The sequence below is a fragment of the Microchirus variegatus genome (assembly GCF_963457635.1).
Source record: "Microchirus variegatus genome assembly, chromosome: 15".
Classification (NCBI taxonomy): Eukaryota; Metazoa; Chordata; class Actinopteri; order Pleuronectiformes; family Soleidae; genus Microchirus; species Microchirus variegatus.
Window position 1 is genome coordinate 24,334,118 of NC_139816.1, and position 12,371 is coordinate 24,346,488.

The window sequence follows — 12,371 nt, forward strand, 5'->3', positions numbered from 1 at the left end:
GTTTGTGTAATATAAATATAACAATATTATTATTCTAATATTAGAATTAGCTATAAGCAGCATACGCTGCTTCTGATTCTAAAAATACCAAACACGTTCACTTCAAGCTTATGTTCGCTTCATGCTAACAAGCATGTTAGCTTCATGCTAACAAGAGTGTTACCTTCATGCTAATAAAGCGTGTTAGCTTCATGCTAATAAAGCGTGTTAGCTTCATGCTAATAAAACATGTTAGCTTCAAGTGTTAGCTGACTCTACTGTAAATGTGACCTCTGAGGTTCCACAGCTGACCACCAGGTGGCAGAGTTCACACACAAAGGACTGAGCTGCACCTGAACTCACCAGACTTTCCTGAGGGACTTTTCAAACAATAGATGTTTTTCACAGGAAACAGGTTCAGGACATAAGTCACACACACACACACACACACACACACACACACACACACACACACACACATACAGGCACGCACGCACACACGCACACACACACACACACACACACACACACACACCCTTGTATGTTTGGACAGTGAAACTGCAGCATTGTTACATTTCCTGCAGGACAGGAAACTAAAGGAGGACAGGAAGACACTGTAATACACACACACACACACTCACTGACACACACACGCAAGCACACGCACAGTTTAATCCTCTCTTTTCTTCTCTTTCTTGTCGTTCACTCTCCTCCCCCCTTCTCTCTTTATTTCTTTTTCTTCTCTTTCTTTGAAAAACGTCTCCAATCACATTTCTTCACACTCAAATCACACACTCTTCTACGTGTGCGTGTGTATGAGACAGTAAACTGATTACCGCTGCAGGTCACCCACGGCAACACCTTTTGTCTTATAATGTGAGGTTCTTGTACCTCAGTGTGTGTCACACACATCTATGTCAAAGGAGACAAAAGCTAAGTAAAATAGAAACAAACCTGAAATCGTATCTGAGAGCAGCATCTGTTCAGTGTGCTATCATGTCAATTACCACAGTGTACATCACACACACAGTCTTACTCTTGTATAAAGAACATAAATCTGCTTGTGGTTAAAATGGTTCGTTCTCGTCTTTTCACTATTCCTCTGTTTCCTTGTTTCCTTTGTCACATGGTTAAATCTCTAACATTCTTCACTCAGAGAAAATGTCAGGAAGAGTGTCTGTCTGTCTGTCTGCGTGTGTGTGTCTGACTGTGTACAGTTGTTACTTATGTGTGTATAGTCGTTAGTTACTTGTGTAGAGTTGTTAATCGTTGTATACACAGTCGTTTACATGTTTACAGTCATTGTTTAAATATGTACAGTGGTTTACGTGTGTACAGTCATTGTTTACATGTGTACAGTTGTTGTTTCCACAGTCGTTGTTTACATGTGTACAGTCTTTGTTTACATGTGTACAGTCGTTGTTTATACAGTCTTTGTTTACATGTGAACAGTCGTTGTTTACAAAGTCGCCATTTACGGGTCTCTTTTGTCTTCACATTTCTTTGTTGTCCACTTGTTGGACATCAGTCAGAATGATTGACAGCTGAGCTGTTAATCCTGTTAATCCTCCTCTGATTAACTCCACCCGCTGATCGCTAATTAACCAGATCCCTGGTTACAGCTGTTGACATGACGACTGTTACCACGGATACAGTCTCCCCCTGAGTTCCCCACTGTGTGTGTGTGTCTACATTTAGACTTAACTTTAAATAAGTCAAAATAAAAAATAAATGAATGACAAATAAATAAAAATAAATAAATAATAACCAACTAATAAATAAATAAAGACATGAATAAATACTAAAACACTTTAATGTTTCAGTCATGAAAACTTAATCAGTGTGTGTGTGTGAGAGAGACCGTGTGTGTCTGTATCTGTGTTTCTGTTTGTGTGCGTGTGTCTCACCTGACTGGAGCTCCTCTGCTCTGAGCTGGTCTCAACAGGACGGTCACGCTGGACTCTGTCTGGTTCAGTGGAGACTCCTGATCGTAGGCTGGCATCAGAGGAGCTGAGGAAAGAGGACAATGTCCAACAATAATATCTCCTCAAATCCTAACATCTGTGTCCTGTCTTCAACATCTGTGTTCTAACATCTGTGTCCTCTCCTCTTTCTTGTCCTCAGCTCAGGTCTTCTGTTTGTCTGCCGCTCTTATTTTAAAGGACGTACCTGAGATCTTGGTGGTGAACTGTGTGATCACTGCAGGTCCGAAGCCTTTAATGGTGGAGGCTCTTATTGTGAAGGAGTAGGTGGAGCCTGGGAAAAGGCCAGTGAACACGTGGCTCGTCTCATTGGCCGGTTTGAAAACCTTCCCGCTCTGATTGGACAGATCGAACTCTGTGTCGAAGGAGCTCAGAGCTTTGTATGAGATCTGTGAGGAGGAGGAACAGCAGGAATTTGTGGGTAATGTAGTCTTGTGTAGGGACCGCAGGGGTTTGTGGGTAATGTAGTCTTGTGTAGGGACCGCAGGGGTTTGTGGGTAATGCAGTCTTATGTAGGGACAGTAGGGGTTTGTGGGTAATGCAGTCTTGTGTAGGGACCACAGGGGTTTGTGGTTAATGTAGTCTTGTATAGGGACCACAGTGGTTTGTGGGTAATGCAGTCTTGTGTAGGGACCGCAGAGGTTTGTGGGAAGTGTAGTCTTGTATAGGGACCACAGAGGTTTGTGGGAAGTGTAGTCTTGTGTGTGCAGGTCAGAGCTGTCGTGTGATTGGTTACCTCGTACTGTCGGATCAGACCGAACGTCTGCAGCGGTTCCTTCCAGATCAGACTGATCTGCTGCTCGTAGCTGCTGCCAACCACCGAGTCCAGGGGGACGGCACCGGGGACTGAGACATTGAGACAAAGACATGTTGACATGACATGTTTAAGGGACACGTTTAAAGGACAAGTCTGTAACACTCACCGTCCTCGTCGGTTAGCACCTGCAGCTCCTCGCTCTCCTTATGTCCCTCCAGGTTACTGAGGACAAGTCTCAGACTGACGTTGGTGAACGGTGGGAGGTTACGCACAGTGTGCTGAGGGGCGGAGCTTAGCGTGTCGTACACCTCCTCCTCCCTAACCTCGTCCTTCATTGGCTCCCTGTAGTACAAGGGGGTGGAGTCAATCACATGGACAGACTTTTTCACTTATCATCTGTTTGCCCCTCTTGTCTCTTCCAGTAAGGCCCTCCCTCTCTGTGGCCCCTCCCTTTGCATACCTGCGGATGCCCCCTGTAGGTTTGTAGCGGTACTGCGCAGTCACGTTGTAGCTGTGGCAGCGAGTCACGTTGTATCCAAACGGTTCCCAGCGAACCGTCACCTGTTTGGACTGAACATCGACGACCTCGAGACGCCGTGGACCGTGCATCGGATCTGACACACATGAACACACGGACATATGAACACACACATGAACACACGGACACATGAACACATACAGTAAACACATGACCACATGAATACACACACAGAATGAGAAACATTAAGCAACACCATCAAAGGTCAACATGTACATGTTTAAACCTGGTAATGACATTATGAATACCCAGCTCCTAGTACAGTGCTCTGGTCAGCTCCCGCCTTGACTACTTAACGCCCTGCTAACGCCCTACAAACACCCTGCTCATGTCCTGCTAACAGGCCTGACCTGTGATGTGAAACCACTACAGATGGTCCAGAACGCGACAGTGCACCTGGTCTTCATGTCACCCCGATGTTCATTGAGCTTCACTGGCTACCCTTAAATTCAAATGGATTGATGCTAGCCTACAAATTGCTTCATGGGTCTGCTCCCACCTACTTAAATGCTCTCCTAAAGGCTTATGTTACCCCTCAACGACTCCGTTCATCAAAGGATTATGGTCTGCTGGTGCCAACACCCCGCACAAGAGTCCATGCTGGTTGAATGATCTACTGAGCTCTACCAAAACAGGGGACGTCCCTGTCTGTCTTCAAGAAGCTCTTAAAAAACCCAGCTCTTCCAAGAGCATCTTCTGTCCTCGCACTTACCTTAGCCTCTCCCCTGCACCTTAGCCCCTCCCCTGCACCTTAGACACCTAAGACTTCTTCTCTCTCGCTTATTCCTCTTTTGTAAGTGGCTTTGGATAAGTCTGCTAAATGCTTGAATGTAAATGACAGCGTGACCTGACCGTGAAGAGTGGGGAGCCTGGTATGTCTGGTCATGTATTATAAGAACTATTTCGATTTAAGAATTATTTCTGGGTTTATTTCCAGGTTGTGCGGCCAACAGAGTATGTGCAGTAGTGTTACTCCCATGATGCCTCTGGGCTCTACTTGCTCATTGTGTATATGAACAGGATGATGGAGTAATAGAGTCACAGCTGCTGTCATGTTTACTGTGATATTTAAGCATTTAATATAATATATTTAATATTTTATACATGTTATTTGTACAATGCTATATTTAGTATTTAGTTTATGTGTAATGCATTTCAAAAATGTTGATCCGCCTCAGTTCAGTCATTTCACAGATATATACTGTATGATAATTATCAAACTTACAGGTCAACACATTACAACAATGTTATTGTTGTTATTATATTAATATAATTAACGATAACTCATGATCATATTATTAGGAACAATAACAATGTGTTAAAAGTAGTTTTAGAACTCCAGATTCTTTCACTCAACTCTAATTCATGTGTTCATCACATCTATCAATATCTTTATGAACAGACAAATCAGTTAAATTCAAGTGTTCATCAGTGGTGACCGCATGTGTCAGGTCCATCATACGGTCACAAATCCACAGTCCACACAGTCATCAGTGTCTCGATGTCCAGGACAACACAGTGATGTCAGTCTCCTCTCCTCAATGATTTGTTAATTAATTGCTAATAAGTTTGAAAATAAATGCTAATGAGCCATACATAAATAACTGAAACCTGCTTTGTCATAATATAATATATTCCTGTAAAGTTTTCATATTGTACTTTCCCTGACGTCACAGCTGCGATGCCACTCTGGGAAATAAGATTTTTACAATGCATGGTTATTTATTGTTGCAGTACCATGGGTGGCCACTGGAAAAAGTTGTCTTCAAGGCAGAGGGGGCGGAGCTCTATCCAGTTCTTATAATACATCCATGAACCATGTCACTGCCCGATTTGCAATGAGCATGCACAAACGGGTCACCATCTTGGCCAGATACATATGGCAAGGTATACCTATGGTCGATTGCAATATTAACGTATGAAAACATACATAAATGCCGATGTCTAAAAACCACCCCTATATTTAATGCATTCCTAAATGAGATATTATATAAAAGCTATATAGAATGTTAAATTTTTAATTGTATATATAAATATATACATATATATATCCAACCATTATCTACCGCTTCATCCTCCACCAGAGGGTCAATTTAAAGTTTAAAGTTTTTATATATACCTCTGATATTGCTGCTTTTTAAAAAATTAATTCTTCAATATATATTTGTAGAAATTAATAGAAAATTATAGTTTAATATTGAGTATGACTCAATGATACAATATAACGGAGAGTACATGCCTCTTGTCCGGAGGCAGCTGGCCAAGATGGCGGCTTATTTGCGCGTGCTCCACTGCAAATCGGGCAGGCACCGCAGATCGGGCAGTGACAAACCACACTGACCACTAGAGGTCACATGACCATAATATACAACAAAGTTTCCTGCTTCAAGTGAACAAAGAGAGGAGATTAAAGGAAGACACGCACATACACGCACGCACACAGTGTAAGTGGTGTATTTCACGATGACAGACAGATTCACTCAGAGAGAGAATGATAGATGAGAGCAGGAGAGAGCAATTTCCCTCTGTTACTGTGTGTGCGTGTGTGTGTGGCTCAATAACAGGAAGAACCTCTCTTTCACACACACGCACGCACGCACGCACGCACGCACGCACGCACGCACACACACACACAGACTTACAAATGAAAGATGGAAAAGAACAGGAAATGTATTGTTGACTGATGGCAGAACAACACTTGTAACACACACACACACGCACACACACACACACACACACACACACACACACACACACACACACACACACACACACACACACACACACACACACACACACACACACACACACACACACACACACACACACAGATGAAACATCGCCACAGCAACAATGGAGGTCGGGGGTCAGGGGGAGGGGGGGCTGAGGTGGATCTTATTACCCATAATCCCCAAGGGGAAAGTGAATGCTATCACATAAAATCCTCCATATTCTCCCAGAGCGTACCTGTGTGTGTGTGTGTGTGTGTGTGTGTGTGTGTGTGTGTGAGGTTGTCATGGTTTCCATCCCATCATTTTTGGCTGACATTTAAATGAGACACAGATCACAGCGACAGATGTCCACAGGATTTTTACACCAAATGTTAAAAAAGAAATAAAGACGACAACATTCCGAGCTGTCAGTCAGGCTCCGCCCCTGCCCCGCCTCCTCTGGAGTTTCATGTATTTATTATAAAAACATTGTTTCTTTGTGTTTGATCATGTGACACAATAATAACATGGATCATGTCTGTCTGTCTCTATCTGTCTGTCTGACCTTTCCAGTGAACAAGACCCTGACTGATTGAAACAGATTTTCATCATGACTCCTCCATTCACCCTGCTGTCACACACACACACACACACACACACACACACACACACACACACACACACACACACACACACACACACACACACACACACACACACACACACACACACACACACACACAGCTGCTTCTTTGTTCTCAGTAAAAAACAGGAAATTTCAAGCTTTTAAGAGTTTGTCATTGATTCGATCGCCCCTCTCTCTCTCTCTCTCTCAGTGGGTGTCTCTCGCCCCGCTCTCATGCGCTCTCTCTCTCTCTCAGTGAGTGTGGGTGTCTCTCACCCCCTCTCTCGCTCTGCACCTCATTAGAAACATCTGCTCGTTCACTTCCGTCTGAATCAATAATAAAGTGTTTATCAATCATCACTCATTACATTTATCAATACATCATTGGCCCGTGACTCACTTCCTCGTTTAGAAAAGTGGCAGGTGTTGAGGAGGTGGAGCTTGTTACAGAATATTTCACACACCAGTGATTGAAGGTGACTTTAAGAAAGAAGAAGAGGAAGAAGAGAGGTTTCATTTTTCATTTCAGGAGATCAGATTTAATATGAGGAGGAAGAGGAGGAGAAAGGAGGAGGAGGAGAAAGAGGAGGAAGAGGAGGAGTACATTGACTAATTTTTATAATGATGATGTTTTTATTGAATATGAGATTTGTTCCATGTGCAAATTTTATTTTGTTTCATGTTTAAATGACTGATTATTGGTTGTTGATTAAAAATATCTAATGACTCAAACACATCTGTTTAAAGCTCCCATAGAACGGAAGTTCCAATTAACGCTGTTTTTTAGTGTGTATCTGCGCCATTACCTCGTTTATGAAGCCCTGAAGGTTCTAAACAAACAGTTCAGCCACTGCTGAGAACGCTGTGTTGTAGAGGTTGGGGAAAAAATCGATTCACATAGAAATCGTGATTATAATCATCCACCATTCTGAATCAATTCATAAACTTCAAAAATTATTGTTTTTTTAAGTTTCTATTTTGAAAAACAACACAAAACACCAGTTTGTGTTATTTCTGTACAGTTTATTTTTGTAACTTCTGGGAGAAAAAGGCAACTCGCCTAAGCTTTTATTTATGCAAGTTATTTATATGTATATTTATGTATACATTATATGCAAGTTGTTTTTTTGTTTTTATTTGTTTTGAATTAATAAATGTTAACTTTTGTCTTAAGTTTGCCTTTGTGTGATCACATTATCACATTATCTTATACAAAATGTATTGTTTTGATGCCATAATTTGCCTTAACACACTATGCATCGTATACATTTTTGAATCGAGAATCGTATGAATCGAATTGGTTGAATCGCGAATCGATTTTGAATCGAATCATGACCCTAAGAATCGGAATCGAATCGAATGGTGAACCACCCAAAGATTCACATCCCTACTGTGTTGTATTGTAATCTCGGGCTCAGCGAGGTCTCCTGTTCTGGTTACGTAAACAGCATTTCTCCTGAGCAGCGGATCCACCTCTCATATCCAGTTGCGTACATTGAACCACAGAAGAAGAACAGCGTTCGTTGTGGAGGTGTTTCACGAGCGTCAGTGTCTTCTGACTCTGGGTCTGACTCCGGGTCAAAGTCGTAAAAGGGACTGTGGCGGGGAGTTGGGGACGAAGCTATTTTTAAACATTGTTAAAACAATGTGCTGATTACATCACTTCCCGGTATTGGTCAATCACAAGACAGTTGGGAAGGCTCTACGCTGGATGGCCAATCACAACACACTCTGTCTTCTGGGGGTGAGATTTCAGTCTGAAACAGCGCGGCCGAGGAGCGCTTGAGTGAGGAGAGATTTCTATAGGTTCATTTACAGCAACTAGGAGGTTTTTGACCATAAAAACAAGTTAATGTATGTAACTCACATCCAGTGTTGGGAAGATGTATTTGGAAATGTAGTTGGTTACAATTACAAGTTACCCTGTTGAAAATGTAATAGTAGTATAACTATTTCAATTACTTTTTCAAAGTAATGTAACTAATTATATTTGATTACATTTTTGATCTCTTAACTGTTAACCATTTTCACATTTTAAGACCTATAGTGTGATAAACCTTTCAGCAGTACTTAAGACTATATAAAAACAACATAATAAAATACTCTTTTTTAACCATATATTATGAGTCTGACGTTAGGCCTGTACTGTGAAGGAGGCTCACTTCCTCACTAAATGGAGCGACAACGCTGATTTCAGCCAAGAGGAGCAGGTTGTTTTAATGGAGAGAGTATTAGCGATACAAAAAAGCCTGAAGCAACAGTGTTGCTGCAAATATGACAAGAGGCTGATTTTAATTTCTGACAGATCTACATTGAGCTGCTTTTAAATATGAACCTTAATATTTCACTGATCACAATTATAAAATGCCATGTGTGTTTTATTGAAAGCGAGGCTGGGTGTGCGTATGAAAATAGGTAGAAAAACGGTGGGTTTTTAGGTGCTGTAGCTACAAGCAAATCTCATGTTGTCTCTGTACAAAGACCTTTTTAAATGTGAGAAAACAGAGTAGACCTACTCAAGATTTGTGTTTGGCCAACACATAACAGGCGAAACAATTAATTTATTCATGGCCACATTAAGTGAAATTATCTGTCCTGCTGCGAGCGCACAACTTATTTCAGTGATGACTGACTGTATATAAAGGTAAATAGGCTATAGCCTAATAAATGACCTCCTGACGCTGAGCAGCGTATCCCCTTAGCTGAACATCTGTAGGCGGACACGCTCACAGAGAAAGTAAACAGCAGCGGATCAGCGCGATCTCTCCCTCCGTACAAATGCTCCATTCTGTTCCAGCTCCACTGGACTTTGGTGACGCCAGCTGTAAAAGAGTTAAATAGTGAAACAGCGGCGCTTTTATAGCCGATGTTGTGATTAAACTAGTCGGGACCAGGTTCTGCTCTGTCTGTATGAAGTGGTTTTTGTATTTCCAGCCCAGGAACATCTTGTGCGCTGCCGACATTATCACTGCTGAGTCTGACTGCCGCTGTACGGTTTGTCGGTTGAGTCGAATGGCACATGACCAGAGAGAGCCAATCACAAGCGTCAGTTTTGGAAGGAGGATGTTGATTTGAAAAAAACTAAAAACAAACATGAATCCACGGGGAAGAAAAAACTGATAAATCCGAGCTTTTGTGGCGATTTTTTTTTTTTTTCAAATGTAATTTTTTAAATTTCCAAAAGCAACTGTAATTTAATTCAATATTTTCTCCCAGTAATGTCACTGATTACAATTACGTAAATTTTGTAATTAAATTACATAACGTCGTTACATAATTATTAATTCGTTATTCCCCAACACTGCTCACATCTTTGTGCGATAGGACCACTCTTTGTGAGCTTTAAACAAAAACACAATCGGTCATTACTGTTACCTGTCAGACAGGAAGTGGACACATGAAGCAGAGGGACAGAGGAGACAGAGGGACAGAGACAGTGACATGAACACAGAGAGAGTAAAAGTCCGGAGAGATGAGCGGAGCGTGAACATCTGAGGTGAAAAGAGAGAATGAGAATGTGAAATATTCATGTGACAAACACCACACACACTTTAATGGATGTTCACACGCGCGCGCACACACACACACACACGCGCGCACATGCTTAGTTTTTTAGGAGCACAGAAAAAATGTAGGAGCACTATGACATTTCTTAAATAACACAATTTTATGAACACTGAACGTACACAGTAACACACATGTGCACTCATACATATAAACACAGTGCCATCATGGCCATACCACTAGCGGTAGGCCATCTCATCTGCTCGACACTGTCAGTTATCCCAGATTCCGCATTTTCACTCACCAATTTCCTCTCTCTCCTTCGTTCCACTTTGAAAATACGACTTGATTTTCTTAAGTTTTCACCGGACACTGCATCAGTCAAACTAGCCTACGCTGTCGGGGGCCGACAGCAAGGGGTATATCCACGAACTTGTCCAATCCTCAACTTTCCAATATACCCAAAGTATACGCACTCGCACCTGCCACTAACTGTTTTAATTCATTATTAATAAATTCAACTAAATAACTGTTAAATATTATGATATAATGCTGACTACACTTTATACATGTTCAAAGTATCCATATAAACTAGATATTGAACACAGAATACCTGAACTCATAAATTTCTCTCTAGTTTTTAATTAAACTAGTTAACCTATTATACCTTGTTAAATATTATGAATATTAAAATGCTAACCACACCTGCCATATCTTCAAAGTGTCCAAATGTCATGAAAAAGCATACACTATGTTTATTCAATTTCATGAAAAAGCATACAATATGTTCAAACTTTCCATTCAATGCATTAATAAAAAAAATGGAGGCTTAACTATTTTTTATATGATAATAAATACATTTATATTATAATGTAATCAATATTATGAGTAAGTGCTAAATAAACCCATGATATCCTCAATGTGTCCAAATGAGCTCAATAATAAAGAAAAAATGCCTTAACTATTTTTTCTGTGTTCACTAATAAGTTAACCAGTTAACTTATTATGTAACTATTACCAATCATAGCCAAAGTAATAATGATTGTACTTGTAGATAGTTGTTACATGAATCATTGTACAAAATTTGAAGGCAATATCTCCATCAGTCTGGAAGATAAAGCCGAAAATGTGTTTTTAGCATAATAAATTAATTTGAAGCCAATACCTGCAATACTTTGGAAGATACAGGCGAAAATATGTTTCTTATATCATTAATTAATTAATTAACTTATTAAAAATAATGGTAGACAGCTCAAAATCATTAGGGATCATCTACAGGGGGTATGTGACCCATAAAAAAAATAAGAAAATTTTATCTCAAACGCCTTTCCAGTTATTGCGTTAACGGCTAAAATCTGCGGACGCGCGCGACAGATTCAATAATATCCGCATTTCTCGCGGCTATAATTTCCCGTAAGGCTCGAGTATCTAACTGATAACAAATAGCTACAGTCAGGTCCATAAATATTGGGATATCTACATAATTCTCCTCTTTGTGGCTCTAAACACAACTGCAATGGATTTCAAATGAAACTTACATTTACATTCAAATCAGGTGAACGGTGTAGGAATTACAACACTTTCTATATGTGCCTTCCAGACTTCAGGCTGGAATTGACGGCAAAGGATTTGCAACCAAGTATTAAACAATGAAAGTTTGATTTATGATTGTTTAGTTTGTCCCATACTTTGGTACATCTAAACACGCATGGTGAGACTGCGAGGTTTGAGGTTTAAAGCACTCTGGTGTTACGTGAAGGTGAAGATGGATAGGATATACATGGAAAGTTCCGAAATCGAACTACTAGTACAACAAAAAAAACGCAGCCGCAGCTGTCTGCTTTACAAGTGAGCACGCTCTGAATTTAAACATTTCATTAATGTTTATATATTTGAATATATTTCAATCACTGAATGAGAGAAAGAGTCAGGGCCTTAAATCACTTGCACAAAACTTTTGATCAGCACTCAGCATTTGTTTGTTGTTTAAACCAGTATGCGCAGGGAGCATGAGTTTTGGTCATTATTTCATTTACTTATTTTTGTGTAGGTAATATGTTGTGAAATATGCTTAACCTTAAAGGGACACTGTGTAGTATTTATGGGTTTATATAACCCAAAATCCACTTTTTTATACATATTATGTGCTCCTGCATTGTCTAGTTGCTGTATAATAGTTTTTGTTTCATTTTCGTAGTGTTTCAAAAAGTCATGTAAAATAACATGGTCACGGGCCGCGGTTGCATTGCCACGACGTCATGTTTCTACGGGAGCC

At 40.5% G+C, this 12,371-nt stretch overlaps 1 protein-coding gene across 5 annotated transcripts in view; it reads right to left on the reverse strand.

The window, feature by feature from the left end:
• LOC310937161 (receptor-type tyrosine-protein phosphatase mu-like) overlaps positions 1–12,371 on the reverse strand; it is a 95,957-nt gene that overhangs the window by 42,567 nt on the left and 41,019 nt on the right. For all 5 annotated transcript variants that reach the window (XM_083901370.1, XM_083901369.1, XM_083901368.1 and 2 more), the window contains exons 10-14: positions 3,179–3,332; positions 2,885–3,060; positions 2,698–2,807; positions 2,149–2,350; positions 1,887–1,989 (exon numbers count right to left, since the gene is read on the reverse strand). In XM_083901370.1, coding sequence (XP_083757496.1) covers positions 1,887–1,989; positions 2,149–2,350; positions 2,698–2,807; positions 2,885–3,060; positions 3,179–3,332 — 745 coding nt within the window. The remainder of the gene's footprint in view (positions 1–1,886; positions 1,990–2,148; positions 2,351–2,697; positions 2,808–2,884; positions 3,061–3,178; positions 3,333–12,371) is intronic.